Here is a 23570-nt window from a genome sequence, read left to right as displayed (position 1 = left end):
AACTGCGACATGGAAGGTTGACCAGGCTTGTTCGAACATCCCGCAAACCTTCAGGAGCTCATGGGTTCCCTGTAGTACCAACGCACAGCAGGAGGGTCAATAACTCCGCGAAGCGGTTTATCTGAATGACTGACTGGAAGTTCTTCCACATCATTTGACTTCGACGCATTCAAAAACCTGATCTTGGATAAGTCCAATTCGGAAAAGCTAGCCACATTTACAAGTGAACCAGGAGGATCCGCGGAGGCGCCCAAGTATTCGTTAGTTGTCGTTGATGCACCGTTCGGGAGGTCAGGAGCCTGGTCAAGAGGTCCTCCAGCTGTTACGGGGTCAGAAATGAGCGAAGTTGCAGGAGAAATCCCTTCCTGAGATTCGCTTCCTTCCTGAGATTCGCTTCCTTCTTGAGATTCGTTTGCTCCTTGAGATTCGCTTGCTTCTTGAGAACCAGGTTCCGGTTGCCGAGCAATCAGGTCCTGTGACAATCCACGCTTAGGCCGCCCGCAACTAGTCCTACCTCATTCATGGTCGTACCTCATCATTGAACATCTTGATTCCTGTCTGCAAATCACGAGCCGGGATCCACTCAGTCTCCAAGCTTGCTGCGAGCTTCGTAACCAATAGGTCAGGATGCCTCAGCAGAAATGATTTATTGGCGGTGATGATCATGCCCTTCCGAGCCCGGGATAACATGACGTTCATACGCCTCTGATCTTCCAGAAAGCCGGGAAGAATAGTTCTAACGATGGAGATGATAATGAAATCGCATTCATTGCCTGCAAACTGTCAAAAGGTGATGCTAACCGGCGGAGATGCCCACTTACCTTGAAAGGAATCCACGTTGAAAACCGTCTCTTCCCATTTAAGATTCTCTTCCCTGAGTCTTTTTTCAATCTGGTAGCCTGTATGTTAGAGCAGTTCGGAAAAGTTGAGTGAATTGACAAACCTCATTCCGTTGGGCATCATAAGGCGTAATGACACGTAGGTCCTTATTCTCAGCAGACAGCTGGCGAACGCAATACACAACGGCGTCAATTTCTTTGACATTCTGCCAACAATTAGTACAATCCCTTCAGTGGTAGGATATTTGGACTAACTTGTGTGCTATCGCTCGATATTGCCTCTGCGCCATCGGAAACGTCTATAAAGCGGACAGAGTTGACCGACGTGATCCCGTGGCAGGAATGTAGCTCATTGTTATAAACTTCGCGAGACAAGAAGTCACCAATAGGTACTGGCATACGATCTACGATTGTGCACGTTCAGAGATGAAATAAGTTTCGAGATTTGACTTAACCTACATTGGGTGTTCAGGAACATTGCCTTCTCGCGAAGATGGTGAATCTCAAATATACTTTCGATATCTTTAAGCTGGTTTTCGCCGAAAGGTGGAACTACAGATTGACATCAGCAAGCACGCCTTAGTAGTTTGGCCCACTTGCGTTGTTTATCATCCCCGACAAAACAAACTCGTCTCAGCGTCGCGCAAAAGTTAGTGAAGCACGTCATGTACTCATTCACCAGTACCTGAGAAGCCTCATCAACAATGAGAACCTCGGGTACAGCGAGAGCCCGGGTAATTCCACATCTGTCCATTTTCTCTGAAGTGAACATGCTCAAAGTACATAGAATGACTCGCGCTTCGCCCAGAAGCTTCTTCGTTGCTACCATACTTCTGGGCAGATCAGTCGATTCGATGACGTATTCTTTAATCTTCTCATATAAGTGCTCATGCCTGTGGGAGAGTTATGAACTTGAAGGATGGAGAATTAGAGCCTAACTTACCATTCAAATTTGAACTCATTCGAAACTATGAGGCGCCAATCAGTAAATCCGATCGACTCCAGCTTCTCTGCGATGTTCTTGACGCCGACATTTGATTGGCAGACGAGATATATGCCACTCCTGTTTTTGGGGCCCTGGGCAGAATGGAGGAAGGTAAACCATTGAACCATGGCGGCGATCATTGTCGTTTTTCCCGATCCTGGAGGTCCCTGCACAATTCGAATTACGGGTTTCTTAGGTGTAGCTTCACCACCACAAAAAGACTGTACTGCTTCAGTCTGGGATGGATTAAGCAGGACAGAGACGGCAGCAGGCAACGGGTCAATGATGCTATGGGAAAGAGGATCATAGTCCGCTGATGAGTCATCTACCTGCGATCCGAGTCGAGACTGGGCCAGTATGATTTGTAGAATGACGCTGGATTCGACCACTTTCGCGTCAATTCCGCGCAAGACTTTGGAAACGATGTTTTGCAATCGCTGGTCAGCATGAGTAGGCGCTGCCTTGCCATATGTAACAATTGATGTGATCTCCTTCGCATCCTTCAATTTGGCTGTGTCGGTCGCCTTTGACGCTTTGAATGTGGCGTTGCGACCCATCTGAGTCACGATCCTCCCTACTGCTTGCTTGACTTTTCCAGACGCATCTTTGTACCCAAGTACAACTCGCTGACGAGGTGTCAGACACATTTCCAACACAACGAACATATCAAAGCGCATAGCTGACCTGATCGTCCTCCTTGGAGTGAGTTCGGGTCTTGAAGCGATCCAACTCAATTTTGACCTCCCCAGTCGCACGGTCTATGTCGGCAGAACGGTGGTCGTTAGCGACAAAAGCAGGCTGCAAAGAGCCGATGCGCTCCGTCGTTCTGGCGGAAGTAGCAACGTTGCTCAAGTTCTGGGAAATCTCCTCCAGCCGGCAGAATAAAGCAGATACATGGCACCACTTACCGCGTCGGATACGCCTGCTGTTCGAATGTACATATCTCCCTCGAACGCTTCTGAATTGAACAGTGAAGAACTCAACCCGGTTAACATGTTAAAAACGCACCACAAATCGCTTCAGCATGCAATCGCTGCATGTAATACGATGAAGATGCCCGAAACTTCAATCTCTTCTTCCAATCAGGAAGACTATTATCGTCTTCGAAAGCATCTGTTAGATCATCGCGGTCGGCTTCTACGTAGCCTCCAGGCTCAAAGAGGTGGAAAATAGTTCGAACGAACGTCTTCTTCCCACCTCCCCCCGCCAGTGTCTGAAGATGTAACATTAGGTTGGTGCGGACGCCCCAGTCATTCCAGAGTCCCACGGCTATCCTCTCGCCATCGAAAGCGAGAAATTTGAATTTCGAGTGCTCGCCGAAAGTGTCGTTCAAGACTTCAGAAAGGATTCTAGTTGTCTCTTCGGGGACTCTTTGGGAGGAATCCCCATCCTTGGGATTAAGTGAAATGCAGACCACCAAATCGAACGACGACAAAGCCAGATGCGTGAGTTTACGATCTCCAGGAGAGTAAGCGCCAGCAACCCCAACTAATTGCGAGACACGTTAGAACGGCAGAGAGTTAGAGCATGGAGGCAACGAGGACACCAACCATAATCGCCCTTTGGAATCTTGGACAAAAACCTCTTGACTGATCTATTGGTAATGCTGTATGCGGGAAATTCGGTGAACAAGATATCCCGTTGCCCTTCCCAAAGGAAACGACGCGACGTTTCTACTTGACTCCTACAATTGGCGACACAGGAACAATTCAACACTGCAATTATTGTGAAAAATAAGAGACACTTGCATCTGAAAATGGAGTGCCCGCCACAGTTGGAGATGTCCTTGATAGACAACGATCGATCGATAAGGAAATCACGGAAAACAAACAAAATATTGTACCCACCCTATGTTAACCGGTACTGATTGGTGGAGAAACTTGGAGAACACGAGGGGAAATGAATGGGCACAATTGGAGGCACTCTGGGAAGCCATAAAAGGCGAGAGATCTACACGGCGGACTTTACTACGGGGACAACCGGAGCCGACCTTAAACGCCGCGAAAGGCTGGCGAAGCAGCTGGTCGCGGTCAGAGGGAAAATTAAGCGTGTACGCAAGGATGCGTGGCATTAGGGTATCAATTTCATAGTTCTGCAATCTGATTTTCGATACAAACTGCATTTTTCAACCCAGGTAACAATACATTGAATTAGATATTAAGGTCGAACTCTGGGGCAGGTGGCCTCAGCCGTAGGCTTGGCCTCCACGGGCTTGCTTGGCAGGGTGGTAGATTCTGGTGGACAGTCAAACTATTGAGTGAAACGAGCGCTCATCTCTGTTGGTGATTGGGGAGATAACCATAATCACTGCGATCCCCTCCACTTCATCTGGAGAGCTGACAGCTTACGCCTACACGAGGAACATTTCAATCTTTTCTTCTTTTCTCCCTCTCCTCCTAGGTCATAACTTGTTGGGATGCCATACCCTACCAATAAAGAAGGGGGCGAGACGGGAGGCGGAAGCATCTGAGACCCACCAGAGGGTCCAAATATGGAGATCATGTCCGGAGTGACATCACCAATGACTGCGCAGGTCATGTAAGCGATCGAGAACAACCGACGGGACGCATACTATCAAGCTCACACTCACTTTCTGTCAGTGACATTAAGTAGAGTATTCTAGTCCCCTCGCTGGGAACTAGTCTTTTATTTCCGGTGTCAAACTCCTGAACAACCCCGCTCGAGAAGTGTCAGGTCTATACGATGTCCGTGTGTATAGCACACATATTCTAAGAGAGCACTGGAGGCCACAACATCTCTAGACCAATTAGAGATGCTACGAAGCATTGCGCCCGGGATACTTAAACCAAACGCACCAATCTAAGGGATTCGAGAGAAATGAGCCACAGGAGGGTGTTTTGTCGTGCGATGTCAGCAGTCTCCCATGTGTGGCACTCGATATCCCCCCAACAGACATCTGCAGGGGTAAGGCGTGAATAAAAAGAAGAATCAGGGCATACCGGTGTGAACTCAGGATCCTGCCCTCCAATTCTTTATACTGCGTAAGAGAGATCAAATGCTGGAATCCACTCGTAGCATGGACGTCGGGTGCACGGCTCCATGGAGATGCAGATGTCAGCGGGGTGGAAGTGCAATTGAGCGAGAGCACTGATCAGACGAACCATGTCACCAGAGCCGTGCGATTTGTGAGGTTCCCCGCCTTTCAGGTGTATTCTCCTTAAGTGGAGACACCAAGGTCATGGTACGAGTTCACAGGTGTACTCGTCACTATCCCTCCCACCGAGCATCGCACCTCCTGTTTTAATCTACATCCCATACCCGACCTTCTATTGAAGTTCCGCCTCAAGAGATGAACGTGGAGGAGTCTAGGGTGTGCTAACGCCAAGGTGCTCAATACTGCTGAGTCGAACCATGGTAACGAGCATAAAAGGCTATAGCAGCGTGAAGCGAATTCCTATGAAGAGGACTGCCGTTTAAAGCATAGAGAGCATATATGGCTAACGCTGCATAGTTGTGATGCCATAGAATTGTTGACCGCCATAACTTTGAAAAGCAGACCAGGGCGAATCATGTTTGATCCGCAAAATAGAGTCGGGAAGACCGCCAACAGGACAGCAAAAATACATGACCAACAATGAGCCAGCCTATGTCTTGATGATGATTATTAGCATAAGTAGCAAAACTATGAGAGTCCCTATGGTGAATGCAGAACCTTCCGGTGGGCTCAGTTCATGACCGCAACCGAAATCAGAGTAAACGTCATGCTCACAATTTTCCCTAGCGCCTCGCGCAAAATGGCCTAGTCTCCTTCTTGCGCTTCCTAGACCCAATGTCGTCCTATCTATACCTGCCTCAAGGTCCTCTAAAAGACCATGATGAACATCCAACTCCTCTCCTATCTGTTCAGAAAGCTCCTGTTGACGCCGTATGGAGTGCGATAGCGATTCAAGCTGGGTATCTTGGTCTAGTAAGGGAATAAAATCAGCATCACCGGCCACATACACAACTGGCATGAGTATATGGAGCAAAGCCATACCGTCCATCATCTGTCTTTGTGCTTGAACCTCCTCCACCGAGTTCAACTCGGGCGTTGGCGCCTCTAGAGGGTCATCCCGGTACGGGGTGGCGACGGGATCGCTACCAGACATCGCGTCACGCAATTGTACCGTCGGAGACGGGTGGGTGTGCTGTTGCTGGGGTGGAGGAAGACTAAATGACGGCATGGAATCACATCGGTGCCGGGGAGCATGGGGTTTTCATGCAGTATACGTACTCAGGTATGCCACTTGCGTCTTCCCCGAGCATTCTTTTTGCTCTCTCCCATTGTCCCCTAAGGGCATTGGCTGCGGCGTTCTCTCCTTCCTGATTTTGTTCGAGCTGAAGTATACCAAGTCTAAGTACCTCCAAATTTCTCTTAATATTACTAAGTTGTGATGACGGGGGGGTCTTTCCCAGCTCCCGAAGGCGGGTTCGTTCGAGGAGAGCTGAAAGAGTTTGGGCGGATATGGACGAAAGACGGGCAGCTGACATCGATGAGATGAAAAGCCTGAATCAAGTAGGAGAATGTCTTCGAGCGCAAGGATCTGAACCCCTCAGCAGCTAGAATAAAGGAATCTAGCGCGGCGAGTTCATGAAAGTCGCGCCGGAGACTGTGTTGCGGTTTGTTGACCCCGAAAGATTCGCGTCCCACATCAATGGTATGTGTGTGCCTCGACCAAATTACAATCGAAGTCCCCAATCTTTTGGAAATGTAGAATTTGGCGCCATTTATCCGTGCCTCTGGATCATGGCGTTTTTGGAGTGTGTATCACCCGACCTCATTTACCCCAGTGTGCGCACGGAGGTTTTGCCAGTCTTCATTAAGGCCCACGACATCCAGTAACGAAACTGGAGCTCGGCCAGGGACAGCACCTTCCAATCCATACTTGTTAGTACTACGTACACCTTCGCCCTCATCCACTTGGCCAGCACACCCTCTGGTACATTCACGTTTCATGCGAGATCTTTCAATAAAGCTCAAGCCTCATGGGGTAGTGGTCAATGTATCCCACGACCCAAACAATAAAGTGGATTTCTTTGATCCATTGAATGAGCTGAGGGATGGATCGGATGGCTCCTCAACGTTTCTTGCGACGTTGTACCGTTCTGGTCATCAGCCGCAAGTCGTTGGGGGTGCAAATTCGTTGGGCAAACTGCTGGACGCATCAATACCACGAGCCAAGCCGCCCGTAAGGGAACGGCATATTTATGTGTGTACCCATGGGTCAAGGGATTGTCGCTGTGGGACAACGGGGAAGGCTGTATTCACAACCCTCCGCTCATTGGCTTCATCTCTACGACCGGCATACGATGCAGATGAAACGCCCACCGAAATTACCGTCCGAGAAATTGGTCACGCTGGCGGTCACAAATACGCTGCAAATGTTCTCGACTTTCCTCCAGGAGATGTCTATGGATCTCTCTCTCCCAATGAAGCCTCAAAGTTTTTCGATGCACTTACTTCATCCGTAGAACCCCTCGGTGTTGGTCGACGAAGCCTCGATCAGGAGCGTTTCTTGCTCAGTAAATGGAGGGGAAGGCTAGGTCTGACGGAAGAAGAGCAACTTGCTTTCCATGCTGAGCGGACACGAATTCTGGGTCGCCTTTCTTCCGAAGGCACAAGCACGGAAGGCACAATGGGACGGCATCGACCAGCCCATCCAGTGACCTTGAACTTGACGTTTGAAACCCACGATGGAAAAACATTCTCTATTTCGGCGCAGGAGGGGCAGTCTATCATGCAAATAGCAAAGGCCAACTCTGTTGACGGCATCGAAGGGACTTGCGGAGGGAACCTTGAGGTTAGTCTATAACTAGTTCCTGCAAAGCCGGGAAGCATTCATCTTTTTGCATCTGTCAAGTGCGCCACCTGTCATCTTTACGTTGTACCACCTGCAAACGGCCCTGAAGCACCGATACCTCCAATGTCCGAAACAGAAGAGGATATGCTTGAATATGCCCTGTTTCGCGACGACAAGAGGAGTAGGCTTGGATGCCAGATCACCTCTACGAAGGAGTTAGAAGCTTGGTGCTCGAACGGTGGAATACTGAAACTTCCTAGATTTTAAACACCTAACGAAACGCCATATTCGCCCCGTATGAACGCTATCTAATGTAGAATCTTACTAAAGTCCCACATTACATAATGGAATATACATCCCAAATTCACAATGCTATCAACTTGACAGTCTCGCAACTTCATGTAGCAGGTGGATGACTTGTTCGAAGTCAGGCTCCCGATGGCGACGCTAAAACAAGTCTCGCCGTGAAGTGTGGCGCCTCCTACGTTTCCAAATCCCTTGCCTTATGCGCACTTGTAAGCGCAGCCTCATAAACGGAAACGCTTTCCCAATTCGTGTTATCTGAAGTCTTGAACTGAGGTATTTTTTACTAACATTCCTAGCTGGTTCTTAATCCTAACACTCTTTGCATCTCTGTATATCGCCAAGCCATACCCCAGGCGGGGCTCGGAATTTGAACCCGAGCCCAGATAAAATTAAAATTAAAATTGGGGTTGACAAGCCAGCATGCTCAAGTCGGTTGTCATCATGGGCGTGTGAATTCTGCTGTGGCTATGCCCAATTATTTTTTTGGAGTTTCCTCAGCGTTGAAGAATGCCCCACAAACGGCCGAAAAGGTCTCAAAGGGAGCTGGAAAGAAAGAAAAGGTAGCATCAGCATTGAGTATCTTACTCGCCAGTGCTTATTATGAAACCTATCAATAGGGGCACGGACTTGCCGCCACGCAATGACGTGAACGACATACCTAAGCGTGCCGCGTGGATCTTTGGAGCCGAGAAAATGATGCAAGAGCGTCGAGAAAGGCAAAAAAGGGGACGAGAGGCTGAGGAATCTATGAAGAGTAAACGTCGGAAGGAAGAAGACACTTCGAATGAGCTCAAAATCCGGGTGCGTTCATAGACTTTCCCTGTGATGTACTAACCCATATTGGAATCATACTTCCAATCCAGCCTGGAGAGTCCTTAGAATCGTTTGACCGGTTCGTAGGTTTATTGCTTCTCAGGGTACCGATATCTGATATGAACGCACCACAGACGGGTAGAAGATTCGTTTAGGAGCGGTGATTTTCAGGCTGTGCGTAAAGCCAAAAGGACAGAGATAAAAACGAAAAAAGAAGTTTCCAAAAAATCCAAGAACTCGAACTCTAAACTTGAGTCAACGACATCGACCCCACCTTCAAATCCCCAAATCACCCTTCCCTCACAAACACCTCGAAAAACTGAATTTGATACTCTGCCGAAATTCACGCGACTAAACGATGTCGTCTTGGCTCCACCAACTTTGAAGCCAGCTACTCGAAAAGCCCCCCAGCGGGACAATATTGCAAAGGACGTCCTTTCACTCAAGGATAAGCAAGACATAGAAGAGGAGCGAGAAAGAGTAATACGGCGGTATCGTGAATTAAAAGAAGAAAAGCGAGCTGAGGCTCAAAGTAAAAGTGTCCTTGCGGAGCCGCAGAAACAGCCACATTCCGATGATTCATGATTCAGGGTAAGGTTGTCAGCGGCCGCGGGTACCGAGGCATTTGGGCAACCAGTGGCGGTGTCTTTAGAATCTCTTCCGTTCGTATGCATTCTGTACTACCTATGACATTACAATACCTAGTTTACATTTGTGTTTTATTTGTCTCTAAAATTCTGTAATGCTCATGGCATTCAGCCGAGGACTCATAGCTTATTTGTCTTATTTTTGGAGTTGATGATGTCGACGAATTCGGGCTTGAGGGATGCGCCGCCAACAAGAAATCCATCAATGTCGAGTTGTTTTGCTAAAATGGCTTAGGCGTGAGCTGGCGGTAATGAAGGATCCTTGGGGTCCTCGTACCGAGTTCGATGGAGTTCGCCGCAGTCACACTCCCACCGTAGATGACGCGAATGCTTTCAGCTACGGTTTCCCCGATGTTCTGAACAATCCAAGATCGAATATCCTTGTGAACTTCCTGGGCCTAAGACGCACGCCACAGACAGAGCTTCAAACACAAACCGAGCTAGAAACAACGCATGCGTACCTGTTCAGGAGTGGCGACTTTCCCTGTACCAATAGCCCATACAGGTTCATATGCAATGACAATTTTACTGATGAAATGATAAGTGAATTGGATTCAGATATGAGCCCCCACCCACCTCCAATCCTTGATTTCCTTCGCAACGGCAACAAGCTGGCTTTCAACTACCTGAATAGTCCTCCCAGCCTCGCGCTCTTGTAAAGTCTCTCCAACGCACAAAATAACATTGAGACCAACATCCAATGCAGCTTTGGTTTTCTTTCCCACAATTTCGTGCGACTCGTGGAAAAGCGAGCGCCGCTCTGAGTGTCCAAGGATAACCCATGGGACGCCCTCTTCGTGAAGCTGTTTCGGGGATATCTCCCCCGTGAATGCTCCGCTAACTTCGATGTGTGCATTCTGGGCCCCGACTGCGACGTCTTTGCGGACTAGCTCCTTGAGTGGAAGGACGTAGAGAGAAGGAGGGGCAATGACCACCTCTTGATACGTTAGATTATACACTTTGAGTGTCTGGAATTACTGAGGGGCGGCGACGGGAAACTGACCACTGTCGCTCGATAGCTGGGCACTGTTTAAATCCGCGACCAGCTTCTGAAGGGACGCAAGCGTTCCGTTCATTTTAAAATTGCCTTGATGTGCCGATCTCAATCCCAAAGAACTCAACCCCTAGCGAAACACCAAAACATTACCTCCAACGAAAAACTTGCGAGCCATGGCGTGGAAAATGAGTACTAGAATGTGTAAATGCAGCGATATGATCCAAAAAACTTCAGGGGCTGCGATTCGGATCCAGCCGAGATCGGAGTTTCCTCTTCAGCTGTTCAACACCGTAGTCAAGCACGATGTCCTGGCAAAGTGAGGCGATATTGCATATCTGACCGCCCGAGTGGCAAATTTAGCACGTACTGACGGATGTGCCTGGATCGAATTAGCTTACGTCGACACCCATCTCATCGGGAGTGGCAAAGTTTCTAGAGCCGCCATTATTGGCAGACAGGGGGGTGTCTGGGCCAGTTCAGCGGGATTTGATGTACGAAGCCACTTCTTAATGCTTACAGAATACCCGCTGAAGACCTCATGTAGCTCTCGGCGCAAGAGCAAACCGAGATTATACAGGCATTAGCTAACAAGGAGTCGGTGCAGTCAAAGGGCATCCGAGCGGCAGGGGTCAAGTACTTCTACACGGATGCCACTGAACGGAGCATTTATGGGAAAAAGGGGGTCAGTGCTCTCCTTCACGACAATCCGATCTTGCTGTTTGCTGACAGGCTCATACCGTGGTGTCGGTTAACCCCTTATTACGCTCTCGCCCTCCACGTGGCTACCCGATTCTCTCTTCCCTAGCCCGACGGAATTGTGCTTGTACAAACGAGCCAGGCAATTCTGGTCGCTATCTATCTCGCTCCTATCCAAGGCCCAGAGGCCATAAATGTCGTCGAAAAACTCGCCGACTACCTCATCAGCGTAAACTACTGAGCGCCGCCGAGCCTTCCTTTTTACCCCCTTCTCGATTCGTATGATGTCTTCCTTGCAATCAACACCTTGCGCTGTCTCGATGGACACATTTTGATCTCGTTGTGCAGTATAATTCAATCAATTTGCTCAGTGTTTGGTGCGATTCCCGTTCGCTGCCGTATAGCTATGCTGGGCATTGACCCTTGCCACGGCTGACTCTTGAAGCATCAGGGCAGAATCACAGGAAAAACTAGGGTTGGGCCCTAGTCGTCACTGTGATGGTGGGGAGCTTTTGTGGATCTTTAGTCAGAATCATAGACAGAGGGTCTGATGGAAAGGATTTGGTCGTGAGGCGAGGTTTTCATCCATTTGTCACCATAAAGAACAGTGAATATATCAGAATTCACTTCGTGAAGTATTTCACAACTTTGGCAGCCAGATGGAGGAAGAATATTGAGAAGATGAAAACAATTGAAAGGACCATTACGACGAATGGGTCGCTGGGGGAAACAAGATGTCCATGTCAAAGGTCCAGCATGTATCAACAAGCACATTTAGGGACTCACACTCTGAGCCCTTGTGAATCGTCCGTATACAGTCTCAACATCGTCCCGCTCGACCCTCCTGCACCAGCGGCGCGTGCTGAGTTGGGCTTTTGAACAGTATTCTGAGCGCGGCGTCTGGGAGAAGTTGAAAGCATTCGTCAATAAGAAATTAATCTTTCCTTTGACGCGGTAGTTAACAGACCTGACTTGTCCGGCACCGGGTGGACGAGCAACGGCCGCAGAAGCTGCACTAGGTCGAGGTGCAGGCCCAGACAGCAACGGGGAAGTAGGTCTTGACTCGTCAGATGACTAAGTAAATTATTTCCACAGAAAGAGGTGCATAAATATGGTGTTTAGCCTTTACTACCCCCCACACGAGCTTGGACATGCATACCATGGCCTTTTAGTGATGAAGGAGCGACGCAGATATTGAATTATTAAAGTGCCAGCGGTTGAGCTGGGAATTGCCGGTCTGCCAGGGCTCGTGGCGGTGTTGCTTCACTCCATCAAACATGGTGAGCAGCTGCACGCTTCTTCCGATTCCACCCAGGTGCTCACAATTGCATCTTATTAGAGTCTCATACATGCATTGGCTGCTCGCGGCTCTGTTATTCTCGCTGAGCACAGTGCTGGCGCACACAACTTCTCGAATGGTCAGCCTTTACAACTCCGCAGCTTCTATGGGACATCTACAGATCCCTCATCACTATAGCGGTTCAGACAATCCTTAATAAGATACCTCCAAACAACTCGAAGCTGACTTGTTCGTTGATTTGTTCTTATACTCTCGATTGACTCCTCCAATTCGAACTTCAGATGTTTGGGAGCAGTACCTATTTCATTATGTGTCGGAAGGTGGCCTCACCTACATGGTAATGGCGGATGATTCTGTTGGCCGTAGGATGCCATTTTCCTTCTTAGCCGAGCTGCAGCACCAGGTGGGTTAGTTCTCAAATAATGGACATTTCCACGCCCCTTCTAACTTCGACCTCATAGTTCAATGCGGCCTATTCGCAAGATACTATTTTTGATGCCCCCCCGTATGGGTTAAATGAATTCTCCCCTCGAATTGGCGAGCTTATGCATCAGTTTACCACATCCCCTCCTACCGATGTCCTTACTCAAACTCGAGAAGAGTTGAACCAGGTCCGAGATATTATGGTGCATAATGTTGAGCAAATTTTGAGTCGTGGAGAGAGGATAGAGTTGCTGGTCGATAAGACGGATAACCTAAGCGGTCAAGCGTGGGCGTTTAGAAGAGGGTAGGTGGAATCTGCGCCTCGATCATCGGTTTGTGCTCGCTAAGCATCCAAGGGGTTTTAGGGCAAGGGATGTCCGTCGGCGTGAGTTTTGGAAAAACCAGAGAATCTTGGCTCTCAGCATATTCGTTGGATTGGTGAGGATCAACTTGACTTCCGTGATAGATATCGCCTGAAAGCATCATGGAACCCTCTACAGTTGCTGCTTTATATCATAGTTGCTCAGTTCTGTGGTGCCGGTCTCAACAGATGCTCTAGCTAAGCTTATAAATGGAGGTTTCGGATGACCATTCTTGTATCACCGCCCTTACATAAGTGCCAAATTATTGGATTAATATGATTTCGTCGTTCAACTATGTTACTTGAGAATCACCTGGTCCAGCGACCAAGAACTCGATGGGAAAAAAGCACCGTTAGGGATCCTCGGGAGGCACTGACCCAGAAGTGGAGAACATGGGGTTACCAATGGCAACAAGGTATTGCTGCATGGTGAAAGTTGTGGAGCCTGTGCAGCGGTAGGAGTATTGTTGACTGAAATTGCAGCGAAGGGCTCTTTTGACTTGCATGTAAAGCCCTAGTCTGTTAAATGGAGGCTAGCGCGACTTGGAAATGGGGGGAATTTTTCCGATGGAAAGAGTCTGCTCGGACAAATGGCTAGTGGAACGGCAAGAACAGCGCTCATCCGGAGGAGAGAGTCCCTACGGTTTAGGATCGGAATGCAATTGACCTGGATCAAACACACAGCGAAGTCCCCAGCGTAGCAACCCTTGAACGGTACTGCCAGTTTGCCACAGCACAGGGTTTGAACCAGAGTGCTCACAGGGTCTACCCTGTACGGCACGCACGACACTCACTACAACAGGTTAGACTGATCATGAAGAAAGTGAGGCTAAAATGCGTCCACTTGAGAGGGCAGAGTGTATGGAGCAAACCTTTGGTTTCAAACAACTGAATAGTCACAGAGTCACAATGAATCAGAATCGGGGTGTATCCAAGAAACCATTTCAATAAGTAGGTATTTGACTCGTGTGACCAGAACAGCATTGATGAAGCGTCAGAAAAAATGGAGGGAATAGCTTGGATAAATTGCGATCGGTGGACGGAGGAAACATCGTCTCCGTGAGCGGAGGTGCAGTTAACAAGGAATGGTGCACCTCGGTCTAAAGGAAAAAGTCACGTTTCTTAGCGTCAGAATTTTTTGGCCCCGAGAGTACCTCTCGTCCTCGAAAGACAAGCCTTGAGGCTACGGTGCTGTGGGCACAACACCACCTGAGCACCCCTTTCAGGCGTACCTTGGATCTAAACATCTAAACAACTAGATTACTATAGGCCGCTTTTCTATGAATGCCGCCTATGAGACACACGGTGCTCCATTGGAGGAGGGCCAAATGGCTGTAATGCCTCGTGCATTACGGCTCTTGGACATTTTGACGGTTTTCTTCGACGGTTGCCCTAACGCAATTCTGGCATCGGCAGCGCGAACTTGCAAATTATGGAGGATCCCTCCCTGCTCTGCGAAGCCTGTGGCGAGAGCTCAAGACTCCGTTACCTCTCCTTCGGCTGCTGGGGAGGGTTGGGGAGATTAACACCGTAATCAGGTCCCTATGTGAGTGTCTCGTGACACCACTGCTCATGAGTGAGCATAAACGGTATCTACTTTGATATGCAGACCATGATCACCAGCATGGATCTTAGGGCACTACCAAGGCTCCAATTTTATGCAAAATTTGTTCAATCCATTGTTGTCCATACCGGGGTCCGAACCCACTGCATTCATCCTGGACTGATCAGCGAGTTTACTCAGGCAGTACAGTTTTTGCATTCGCCACTTTTTCCGCACCTCGTTTCTTTGGATTGCGTCCTCTATGGACCAGATGCAACCAGGAGTTCCGGCGTTTGGCTTGTTACACGCCCTTCCAACATCACACTATCGATCCTTGACTCTACCGAAGCCGTCTATCTTCCAGTCATCCGATCGCTTTATCATCACGGTGCCTCCTTGACATCCCTCAGTCTACACATCGGCGAAACTTCAGGATTTAGTGAAGCCTTCAATGATTGCTTTTCGAGCGTATTGAAGCAGCTGGTTAACCTTGTTTGCTTGAGTGCAGACTGGAAATTTCTTTTTACCCCAATAGTATGGACATGCATTGCCCAACTCCCTAGCTTAAGGGAAATCAACTCACCATTCCTCCAGAAGGGATTCCGCCTCGACATATTCGGTTCTTCGGCTTGGGACGGTTTCGAACCCCCTACATTGGAGACTCCATTCCCCTCCCTTCACACTATCGAGATAGCGATTCCGTCCCAGTTAGCAGTCATTGTCCTAGGGTATTATCCCTTGGGTGGCGTGCGTTTTCTCAGGATGCTACTGACAGACGAGGATGATCCGTCAACAGAGCAGTCGCTGGTCCAAATAGTCACAATGTGTACAGGCTTACATGGATTGCTCCTCGTCACCCCTGGTCTCAAGTTCCCTGTGCTGAAACTTCCACTATCGCCTAATCTCACCCATTTGGTAGTCTGCACCGACGGCGTTGAGACGATTAACAATACTGATTTGGTGAATCTATGCTCTAAGATGCCCAACCTTGAAGTTTTGGGGTTGATCCCGACAGAGGTTCAGATACACCTCGAAGATAATAATTATCCTCCGGGTCTAACGCTGGAAGTGATACGATCGATCGCGAACGTATGCCCTCGTCTTGAGCGTGCTTCACTATACATCGATACGGACGTCTCGGGCTCCCAATTCTCCCTCGACGACCCTCCCCTTCCTTCGAATCATCCACTTTCCACACTATGCTTTGCGCCGTCCCAAGTTCGGAATCACTCCGAGGTGGCAATGTATCTGTGCGCTATGTTCCAGGACGCCCAACGCACACCAACAATAATGGCACCAGCGTTTAATTTCTATGACCATTTCATCTGGGATGGGCCACATCACAACACTTTTCGGGATTCTGAGGTGGAATGGGGGCGCGTTGCGGAGCTTATGCATTCGCTTCGGAGGCGGGTCATACCTTCGTTCCGGAGTCGATTGGCACAGAAGGACGCAGAATTGGAGGCGTTGCGGGAGAAACTACGATCTTATCTGCCGGGGGGGGGGTCTAATGAAGGAAGTTCCTGGCGTTCCTTTATTAGTGGTTATAAGGGGTGATAGAGGATGAAAGTTTTCAGGCTCTCCTCCAGGATAGAGTGCGTGCGTCGCCACTGCACTGCACGCGACGTACGTTTCGTCACAAGTGGGAACACTCAACCCTTTCAACATGCATGTCACATTGTTTGAAGCGTAAATGGTGTCAAAAGCGCTGCGTCCGCGTTGGTCGAGTCGCGTCCAAGTCGCACAGCTTGGCGTCACGGCGAAACAACACTCGTGGACCCAGATAACTTCTCCACCCAATTTCCAGTTCTGTACATACAAATACATACTGTACAAACAACCATAAATAGAACGGCTCGTTAATCGCTCCATTGGCTCTTTGTGCTCAGTCACCGATCCCACCTCGCTTTGGAAACCGTAAAAAATCGCGACTTGCCCTCGCCAACCTAGTTCATCCTTCTGACGTTACGACACCCTTTATGTCAGTTCCAAGATCCTGGCGCCACTGGATATGAGATTCTAGCGTTAATAAAGGACCAGCCGATTTCCCCTATGCTCTGACTGGATATCGATCCTTGGTCTCGGAGTGGCGAATACTGCGATCATCCGGCATGAGTCCCTCGCATCACAGAAGCTATAAATCACTTTCATTCGTAGAAGCGGTCCACCGAAGGACTCCACTCACGTTGCCTAGGCCTGACCATGTTCACCACATTGTTGTAAACGGCATTCCAAGTATGGCAACCCATCTCCCAGCGGCTCACTCGTAGCGTAGATGTAAAATAGAGGAGAAATATAACTAATGATTTAGGGCCAATGTCCGTGCGTATATGTGCACAACGAGAGGAAAATCTACGTAAGGCAACTCCTGTGCGGACTGCGCGCTTAGTAAAATCCTCCACGTTGTCATTATTCTCCACATGCGTCCGGTGACTCGCATTCCCAACACACATGATGCCTTCGCTTCCCCCATCGTGATGCCACCCCTACTCGATCCTGAGCAAAGACGACTGGAAGCATTTACCTGGTAATCATGGTAGCCTGGCTGGCGTTCCTTACCTAGGCAGGATACCAGCCTCTATTGAAATTTCCTTACCTAAGTGGCTACAGCTGCTCCGCCCTAATCCCTATCGTTAAATTCCGATAACCCTCCTTCCCATTTGGGATGCACGGACTACCAACACATGTGCAGAGGTAGTTGGCCAGTCATGAAGACCGGTATCCAGCCTCTATACTATAGAGGCTGGTCACTTGCCTATATCCCACCTAGGTGGGATCCAGTTTGAAACTCGCAGCGAAACTAGATGTTAACCTGTCCACAAATGAATCCGAACCCTCAACAAGGGAAAAAGGCTCAAACTGATCCCTCACAATGAATGGCCCATTTCCCAAAGGCCTTTGATCTGACGACGTGTTTGAATGGTTGGGGAGAATCAAAAGGGGCGCTCGGGCAAGTAGCAGCGAGGACAAATTTAAAAGCAAGCGAAGAATCCAAGGCTCTGGGACTGCAGTAAAAAGGGGTCCAACGTGAGACTAGATTTTCAGAAGGTTCATACTTCCAGCCGAATCCTCCCCAATCCAGTGCTAGCTGATGCGCTTCATCGATGGTGCAGAGCCACGCGCGATGCGCGCGAATTTTCCAGTCGTTGGGCAGTTGGGCAGCACGTCTAGCAGTACGTGGACTCATCCATTATATAATGTATTGCACTGAAGCTGAACTTACCCGATCAAGCTTTAATCCCGCTGTTGGATAAACGATAAACAAATGGCTGTGTGTCATTCCCCTGGACAGGCTCGTACGGAACGATAGTCACTGACATACAGCAAAAAACCGCGCGCCCGATCTGGACGAACGGCCAGCTAATTGGCTATCTAGGAAAATGGTGGGCGCTCACCATTTATTGTCTGGTATGTTTGGATGACCAAACGACCCAAAATCAGGCGCGCGGTTTTTTGATACCAAGCTGTAAGCCAATTTTCGCAGAACGAACGAGATCTTTGCTTCTGTATAAGTGTGACACGTTCCTAACCTAGCAGAGGTGGGCATGGACATGCAGGAGATTATCAACATCCACAGTTTCCCGTCGATAGCCAATAGTTACGCCCCTTGATCGCTTTACTCCGATGGAACCGCTATTCCAGCTCGTGTGAGCAACAAATAAGATTCAATTGGTTATCATTACAATTCAGTTCGTCAGTTGTGCATTAATTCAATAGCCAAGCACTTAAGTAACCCCGACGAACGCCAAAACCCCTTTTCTCCTGTCTTTCTTGGCCCCTGCATATGTGTCTGGCGTGTTATGCTCGTCTGTCTCGTATCCCACCCGACCAACTCTCACACCTTCAATTAACGCGAGACGACGCCTATTCGCCACATCTACAATGAAGTTTGGAAAGACCTACACTACGCTGTTAGCCTCATTGCCTGAAGCATGGCGAGAAAGCGCCATTGAATATATAAAGGTAGGAGTGCTAACTCCTTGGGGACGTCCTTAGCTTTGTATCTAGCCCTCTTTCCAGCTAAAGAAGATAATCGGTAATACGGTCAAAGAGCTTGAGGAAATCGGCTTGGATCCTAATACATTGCATCAAATCCTTCACCCCGTGGAGGAGCCGGAGGATCCGTCGAGCACTCAAATAATTTTTCAGCTCACCGCGAGTAAGGACGATCAAGCCGGTCACCATCTCAGGAGTGATGAGAATATCGAGGGAAATGATTCAAGCGTAAGCGCACAGCGCGGCTCTTTCGTCACGTACGAGCCCTCAGGTATACCAAACTCCTCGCCAAATTATGAACTCGTACTAACAAATGTTCAGACGAGCATGGAAACCCGTCGCCCCACCTCCGAGTCCGAATTGCACCGAGTATGGTGCAGTTTTTGGAGATAGATGAAGAGGATCAGATGTTATCCCAAGTCACCAACAGCGTTGTGGCAGGGGAGGGAGATGAGGCGCCAACAAAGGCTTCAACGAGAACATTCCGTTTGAAGCACGGCGTCCTTTGGGCCCTTCAGAAACGTTATGCAGAGTTCTGCGCCGCAAGTGACTCGGATTTGGACAATTTTTCGCACGCAGATAGGTCTCATGCCCCGACCGACCCGCTGAAGGACGAAGGTTTCGCGCTCACTGGGACCACGCAACCAGTTCCGTCACATGTTGGGCGTACACATACACTGTTAGCTTTGGTCCTGCTTCTTAGCATATCGCTAGAGAACTAAACTATTGCTACATTATAGCAAACTGAAAGAAGTGACCATACAGCTCACTGCTGACACGGAGTTCTATGGACTTTTTGCAGCCAAACTTAGGTCCTTTGCTGAGCATCAAGCCCGTACACAAGAAAGCTTCACTAATACTGTCGACTCCCTAAGTAACGACATATCTCAACTTCCGGGCCCTTCTTCGCGTGGTCACTCTAACTTGTATGCCTGGAGGGAGATCTTTCGTCTTTGGGTCGAGGCGCAGATCTTTGAAGGCACAATCGAGAAGGATAGGGGGGAGCATGACACCGAAGAGGCTGAGCGAAGATTGGCAACCTTCGCCAATGCAACCAGACACCTTGAGGATCGTCGTTCACGGAGAGGAAAAGACAGCCGAGCGGCTTTAGATCGTTTCCTGCAGCTCAATATGCTCTTACTGGATATCAAGAAAGTACGTGTCCGTCGAGTGATGTACTAGCAACCTCTAATTAATTTATTGATCTACAAGTTCCAACATGCCAACGCAGAAGCTGCCCGGAAAATCCTAAAGAAGCACGAGAAACGGACGGCTCTCATGTTGCCGCAATCGACTCAGCGAAGGATGTTCCCAATGCTAGGCGCCTTGATGGCAGATTCTGCATCTGGCCCCCATGGAATTAGTCTTGCGCATATTCTTCTCACGCAACTCACGAGCACATTGTTGCCGGTGATACCTACTATTGACGGTGTGATCCTCCCTTAGAGCAGGGGAAACTATCACTCACCCTTTATCCTCCACGTGGCCAGATTACGAGTGCTTAATCTGCACCTCAATCGCTTTCATTCCTATTCGGCTGCAATGCGGCCACTTGTTCTGCGTTCGTTGCTTAGCGAAGGTAAGGTTGGGATATCTCCCTTGCTACCGCCAGAGTAGCTTGATGGGATGTTTCAGATGCAAAAACGACAACAGGACGAATGTCCATTATGCCGTTCGCCTTGTGTTGGCTTCGCAGATAAATGTATGTTTTCTTCTTCCTTTTGTGACTTGCACAAGTACCCACGGTGACGTACTTAACGGCTCCCCTTTCCTTCTAGCCAACGTGGATCTTGCATTGAAGCGATTCATGATGCAATGGTTCCCAGACGAAGCGAAGGCAAAGCAGAAGGCGAACGAACGTGAATCAACTGAAGAAGAGCTACGCGAAATGGGCTTTCAGATCCCAGAAACCGATTGCATCGTCATGTAATGTGATGCCATTTTGCATGTTGTCATGGACATTGAACGAGCTGTAGTGGATAATTCGTGAGTGCTGTGATGAATCTTTGGTTATGATATACAAACCACCTCGCAGCTCCATCGTGGATAACTAAATTTTGGGAAATATATGCCTAGGCGGTACCACTCTCTTCCGCAAACTGGCTAGCTTCAATGCATGAGTCGGGAGAGCGCCATTTGATGCAGAGGGAGCAGGTATATGAAGTTCAGGGTACGATCTTCCCGTGGGCAGACCGCTTATGTATTCAGTGTGCCTCAAGTGGCTTGCTGCCGATCCCAATTTTCCATTTAATTTTGGCTGATAAAGTTTTATTGTTGGCATGACCGACACTTGTGCTCCGTTACATACAGCTGAAGCCTGTACGTTACCGTACGTCCCCCGCCCTTTCGATCCTCGTTTACGAGTTCAAGTCTATCTGCATACTGCGAGTTCTAACGTTAGGACGGCGGAGACAAGGATTTCATTTCCGCAGGCAGATGATTGATAAGCTTGACGCGGCAGCACACTGCCAGCCGCCCTCATTGCATGCAATTGCTTGTGCTCGTTTACAATATAACATAGCCAACTGCAGGCACTGATTTAAGGTCACTATCACCTGAAAACTATTATAACCTGGACAAACGTAACCCGAGGGAGCACCAACCACGAGGATCGAAGACGGCCCGAATGCAGAAATGATTCGAAGCAGGTGAGGAAGAGGGGCCACTCAAAACTTTTCTCTGTTTCGACATTGCTCTGCCAAAGGCGTCCCTGGGGTCACTGTACAGCTAAACACCTACCCAGCCTCCCCCGATCACCCAACCACCGAATCCCCCTGGGGGTGATGAGACAGACTCAACATCATAGTTGAGATAACATTACGTGATGCATCTTGTCGTTCCTCGAGCCAAACTGCCTGCAGATTTCGGAGAATATTTTTTAATTACGCAGCTATGGTGAAGCGCGTGTGACCAATGTCCTGAACCCGACGTAATCCTAGGTACCGTGAGGATATCACGTTACGTCAGAAGAAAGGGGGAATGAGGGTAGAGGGATTCAATCGATCATAGCTGGAAAGGGGCTGACGTATCCTAGCGATGATCACAATTATTATCCCCCAAAACCAACCGCCGAACCTCCGTCGGCCATGGTAGCTCTTCATCCCAGTGAGAGACGAATACCACACTCTGTTCATGTTTAAGCCCCGTCCGAAGGAATTCTTTCGTAACGGTGATCATTTCCCCCGGCATCCCAGAAAACACCTCGTCCAAAATCAGGAGTGGAGGTTCATTAATGATTGCCCTTAAAAAAAGCACGAAACTCTGTTCCCCATGGCTTAATGAACCAAAGTGTACATCAGCATCAAAATCGTTGCTTAGTGCGCCTTTGAATTTTTGCAGGACTTCATCGATTCGTCGTTCTTGCTCGGGGGTTCTCGGCCTAAATGAAAATATGCTTTCAAACCCTGTTCCGATGGCATCGCGGACAGTTAAACCCTCTGGCCCCGACCGTCTAGGGAAAGCATTGAAAATTTCTGGGGAACAGATCCCGATGCGGCTGTGAATCTGGGAGAGGGCCAATTGCCTTCGAGGCTTGCCAAAGAGCACCAGATTCTTTTGAGTGTAGGACTGTGGATGGTCGCCTGTGAGGACCGACAGGAGGGTCGTTTTTCCAGAGCCTAAAAGGTCAAGGTGGTTGGAAGGGGGAATAATCGATTTTGTGGATAGTCACGGGATTTTGGGTTTCTGGAAAGTAGAGATTCACGAACCATTAGGACCCGTGAGATGCCATCGTTCACCTTCTCTAATTGTCCAGTCAAGCTCACTGAGGATCTGTGACAGTGATGGCGAATCAGTCTAGAGATCGAAATTAAACGAGATGCTTGGGTCTGTCATCATACCTTCCTGTTTTCATATTGTATGTTCAGACCGCGGATTTGAATAAGAGGATTCCCAGTAACAGCGGCACCGGGAGGGGAAAAGTGTTTTGTAGGACGCTCCGGTGCTAGGGCATCCGGCACTCGTTTGGTCGACGACCGGTCAGCTCTAAAAAACGGGCGTACAGAATCACTTGTCCGGTGACCAGAGATGACATTGTTATCTTGGGCGTAAGCAACATGTGTCACCCAATCGGGCAAAGGATCCTGACGTCTGAGACCAAGTAAAATCCACGGATCTTTTCTCCGATGCAATCCATGCAAGAATTCCAGCAACGAGGGCCTCTGCTTTATATCAAGGCCAGCTAAAATAATCACTATCGTGTGTCGGAGTTCAACTGACATCGAAATATGTGACTAACTTAACGGCTCATCCAAAATAAGGACTTCCGGCTCAAGCAGAAGTTGCCGCATAATTGCTGCGCGCCTCGTCTGACCATTGCTTAATACGACTAATGGGAGATCCAGCAAATGATCAATCGCCAAACTCTTTGCGAGAGTTTCTAGTAGATTCGTATCCAAGGCTGCTCCAGTCCTAGGGTGACAAATGGGGATACTCTCTCGAAGCGTGACTTTATCCTCCTCTCTTACTGCCCCATAACGGGCGGAGTAATCATAAAACGCCCCTCCTGTCGGGATTGTCCTCCGTTGTTGGTAAGCGAAAGAAACAAATGCAATTCCTGAGTCGGGAGCTTTTGGGGGCTCTAAATTTGACAGGAATGGCCATATTCCTGATGGAAGCGCTGGAACAACTCGATGTTGTCCAAGAAACGCCTTCATACCGCCATTAGTATCACTATCAGTGAGATGCGCCAATCATCATCCAAGAGGATTTTCCTAATAACGAACCCGGAGGAGCGATGTTTTTTGTAGTCCTAGAATAGCCCAAGACTGGTTTTGCTGCATTTCTAAGCTCACACCCTTGAGAAATGGCTTAGATGCTTCTCCGAAGTGAAATATGGAGGACTTCTCTAAGCGCAGGATAGTC

At 48.8% G+C, this 23570-nt stretch overlaps 11 protein-coding genes across 11 annotated transcripts; 6 read left to right on the top strand and 5 right to left on the bottom strand.

Annotated features, from left to right (window-relative positions):
• Nucleotides 1–519: 519 nt before the first annotated feature.
• Nucleotides 520–1952, bottom strand: EI90DRAFT_2903474 (P-loop containing nucleoside triphosphate hydrolase protein; the record flags this gene model as incomplete). Its single annotated transcript, XM_039054139.1, has 6 exons — nucleotides 520–773; nucleotides 822–891; nucleotides 944–1045; nucleotides 1095–1231; nucleotides 1416–1732; nucleotides 1783–1952. The coding sequence occupies 6 exons, from the start codon at nucleotides 1950–1952 to the stop codon at nucleotides 520–522; spliced, it is 1050 nt and encodes a 349-aa protein (XP_038923174.1).
• Nucleotides 1953–2406: 454 nt separating this feature from the next.
• EI90DRAFT_780602 (uncharacterized protein) lies at nucleotides 2407–3825 on the bottom strand. The gene is made up of 7 exons (XM_039068035.1): nucleotides 3672–3825; nucleotides 3573–3609; nucleotides 3494–3508; nucleotides 3375–3430; nucleotides 2833–3312; nucleotides 2733–2782; nucleotides 2407–2679 (listed from the first exon to the last, which is right to left on the bottom strand). Coding segments are annotated over exons 2-7 (792 nt in total). The 5' UTR covers nucleotides 3575–3609; nucleotides 3672–3825; the 3' UTR covers nucleotides 2407–2490.
• Nucleotides 3826–5429: 1604 nt separating this feature from the next.
• Nucleotides 5430–6315, bottom strand: EI90DRAFT_2903067 (uncharacterized protein; the record flags this gene model as incomplete). The annotated part of the gene is made up of 4 exons (XM_039054122.1): nucleotides 5430–5497; nucleotides 5555–5749; nucleotides 5822–5994; nucleotides 6059–6315. The coding sequence occupies 4 exons, from the start codon at nucleotides 6313–6315 to the stop codon at nucleotides 5430–5432; spliced, it is 693 nt and encodes a 230-aa protein (XP_038923172.1).
• A 147-nt stretch (nucleotides 6316–6462) lies between these two features.
• Nucleotides 6463–7998, top strand: EI90DRAFT_2987906 (uncharacterized protein). Its single transcript, XM_039056027.1, has 4 exons — nucleotides 6463–6482; nucleotides 6514–6517; nucleotides 6544–7625; nucleotides 7686–7998. Exons 1-4 carry the CDS (start codon nucleotides 6480–6482, stop codon nucleotides 7890–7892), a joined length of 1296 nt encoding a protein of 431 aa, XP_038923171.1. The 5' UTR covers nucleotides 6463–6479; the 3' UTR covers nucleotides 7893–7998.
• Nucleotides 7999–8320: 322 nt separating this feature from the next.
• Nucleotides 8321–9514, top strand: EI90DRAFT_3030021 (uncharacterized protein). The gene is made up of 5 exons (XM_039058179.1): nucleotides 8321–8491; nucleotides 8549–8732; nucleotides 8795–8823; nucleotides 8879–9335; nucleotides 9383–9514. The coding sequence occupies exons 1-4, from the start codon at nucleotides 8439–8441 to the stop codon at nucleotides 9327–9329; spliced, it is 717 nt and encodes a 238-aa protein (XP_038923170.1). The 5' UTR covers nucleotides 8321–8438; the 3' UTR covers nucleotides 9330–9335; nucleotides 9383–9514.
• Nucleotides 9385–10606, bottom strand: EI90DRAFT_2964485 (Triosephosphate isomerase). Its single transcript, XM_039055493.1, has 6 exons — nucleotides 10539–10606; nucleotides 10395–10478; nucleotides 9968–10328; nucleotides 9853–9919; nucleotides 9669–9789; nucleotides 9385–9612 (listed from the first exon to the last, which is right to left on the bottom strand). Exons 1-6 carry the CDS (start codon nucleotides 10561–10563, stop codon nucleotides 9512–9514), a joined length of 759 nt encoding a protein of 252 aa, XP_038923169.1. The 5' UTR covers nucleotides 10564–10606; the 3' UTR covers nucleotides 9385–9511.
• A 174-nt stretch (nucleotides 10607–10780) lies between these two features.
• Nucleotides 10781–11325, top strand: EI90DRAFT_2902698 (profilin; the record flags this gene model as incomplete). The annotated part of the gene is made up of 3 exons (XM_039054106.1): nucleotides 10781–10879; nucleotides 10933–11070; nucleotides 11194–11325. Coding segments are annotated over 3 exons (369 nt in total), but the record flags the coding sequence as incomplete, so codon positions are not given.
• A 998-nt stretch (nucleotides 11326–12323) lies between these two features.
• EI90DRAFT_3190627 (vesicle-associated membrane protein) lies at nucleotides 12324–13370 on the top strand (the record flags this gene model as incomplete). Its single annotated transcript, XM_039066389.1, has 7 exons — nucleotides 12324–12364; nucleotides 12424–12502; nucleotides 12562–12612; nucleotides 12666–12787; nucleotides 12846–13111; nucleotides 13173–13245; nucleotides 13308–13370. Exons 1-7 carry the CDS (start codon nucleotides 12362–12364, stop codon nucleotides 13368–13370), a joined length of 657 nt encoding a protein of 218 aa, XP_038923167.1. The 5' UTR covers nucleotides 12324–12361.
• A 930-nt stretch (nucleotides 13371–14300) lies between these two features.
• Nucleotides 14301–16450, top strand: EI90DRAFT_3030012 (uncharacterized protein; the record flags this gene model as incomplete). Its single annotated transcript, XM_039058178.1, has 2 exons — nucleotides 14301–16256; nucleotides 16401–16450. A coding segment is annotated over exon 1 (1481 nt), but the record flags the coding sequence as incomplete, so codon positions are not given.
• A 2143-nt stretch (nucleotides 16451–18593) lies between these two features.
• On the top strand, nucleotides 18594–20637 carry EI90DRAFT_3011215 (SPX domain-containing protein; the record flags this gene model as incomplete). The annotated part of the gene is made up of 8 exons (XM_039056452.1): nucleotides 18594–18674; nucleotides 18732–18978; nucleotides 19029–19386; nucleotides 19448–19862; nucleotides 19920–20136; nucleotides 20198–20286; nucleotides 20343–20409; nucleotides 20486–20637. 8 exons carry the CDS (start codon nucleotides 18594–18596, stop codon nucleotides 20635–20637), a joined length of 1626 nt encoding a protein of 541 aa, XP_038923165.1.
• A 720-nt stretch (nucleotides 20638–21357) lies between these two features.
• Nucleotides 21358–23570, bottom strand: EI90DRAFT_3030002 (P-loop containing nucleoside triphosphate hydrolase protein). Its single transcript, XM_039058177.1, has 5 exons — nucleotides 23432–23570; nucleotides 22945–23356; nucleotides 22547–22887; nucleotides 22415–22478; nucleotides 21358–22324 (listed from the first exon to the last, which is right to left on the bottom strand). The coding sequence occupies exons 1-5, from the start codon at nucleotides 23486–23488 to the stop codon at nucleotides 21738–21740; spliced, it is 1461 nt and encodes a 486-aa protein (XP_038923164.1). The 5' UTR covers nucleotides 23489–23570; the 3' UTR covers nucleotides 21358–21737.

The sequence above is a fragment of the Cantharellus anzutake genome (assembly GCF_015039405.1).
Source record: "Cantharellus anzutake strain C23 chromosome Unknown EI90scaffold_2, whole genome shotgun sequence".
NCBI lineage: Eukaryota > Fungi > Basidiomycota > Agaricomycetes > Cantharellales > Hydnaceae > Cantharellus > Cantharellus anzutake.
This window is presented reverse-complemented; position numbering and strand designations above follow the sequence as displayed.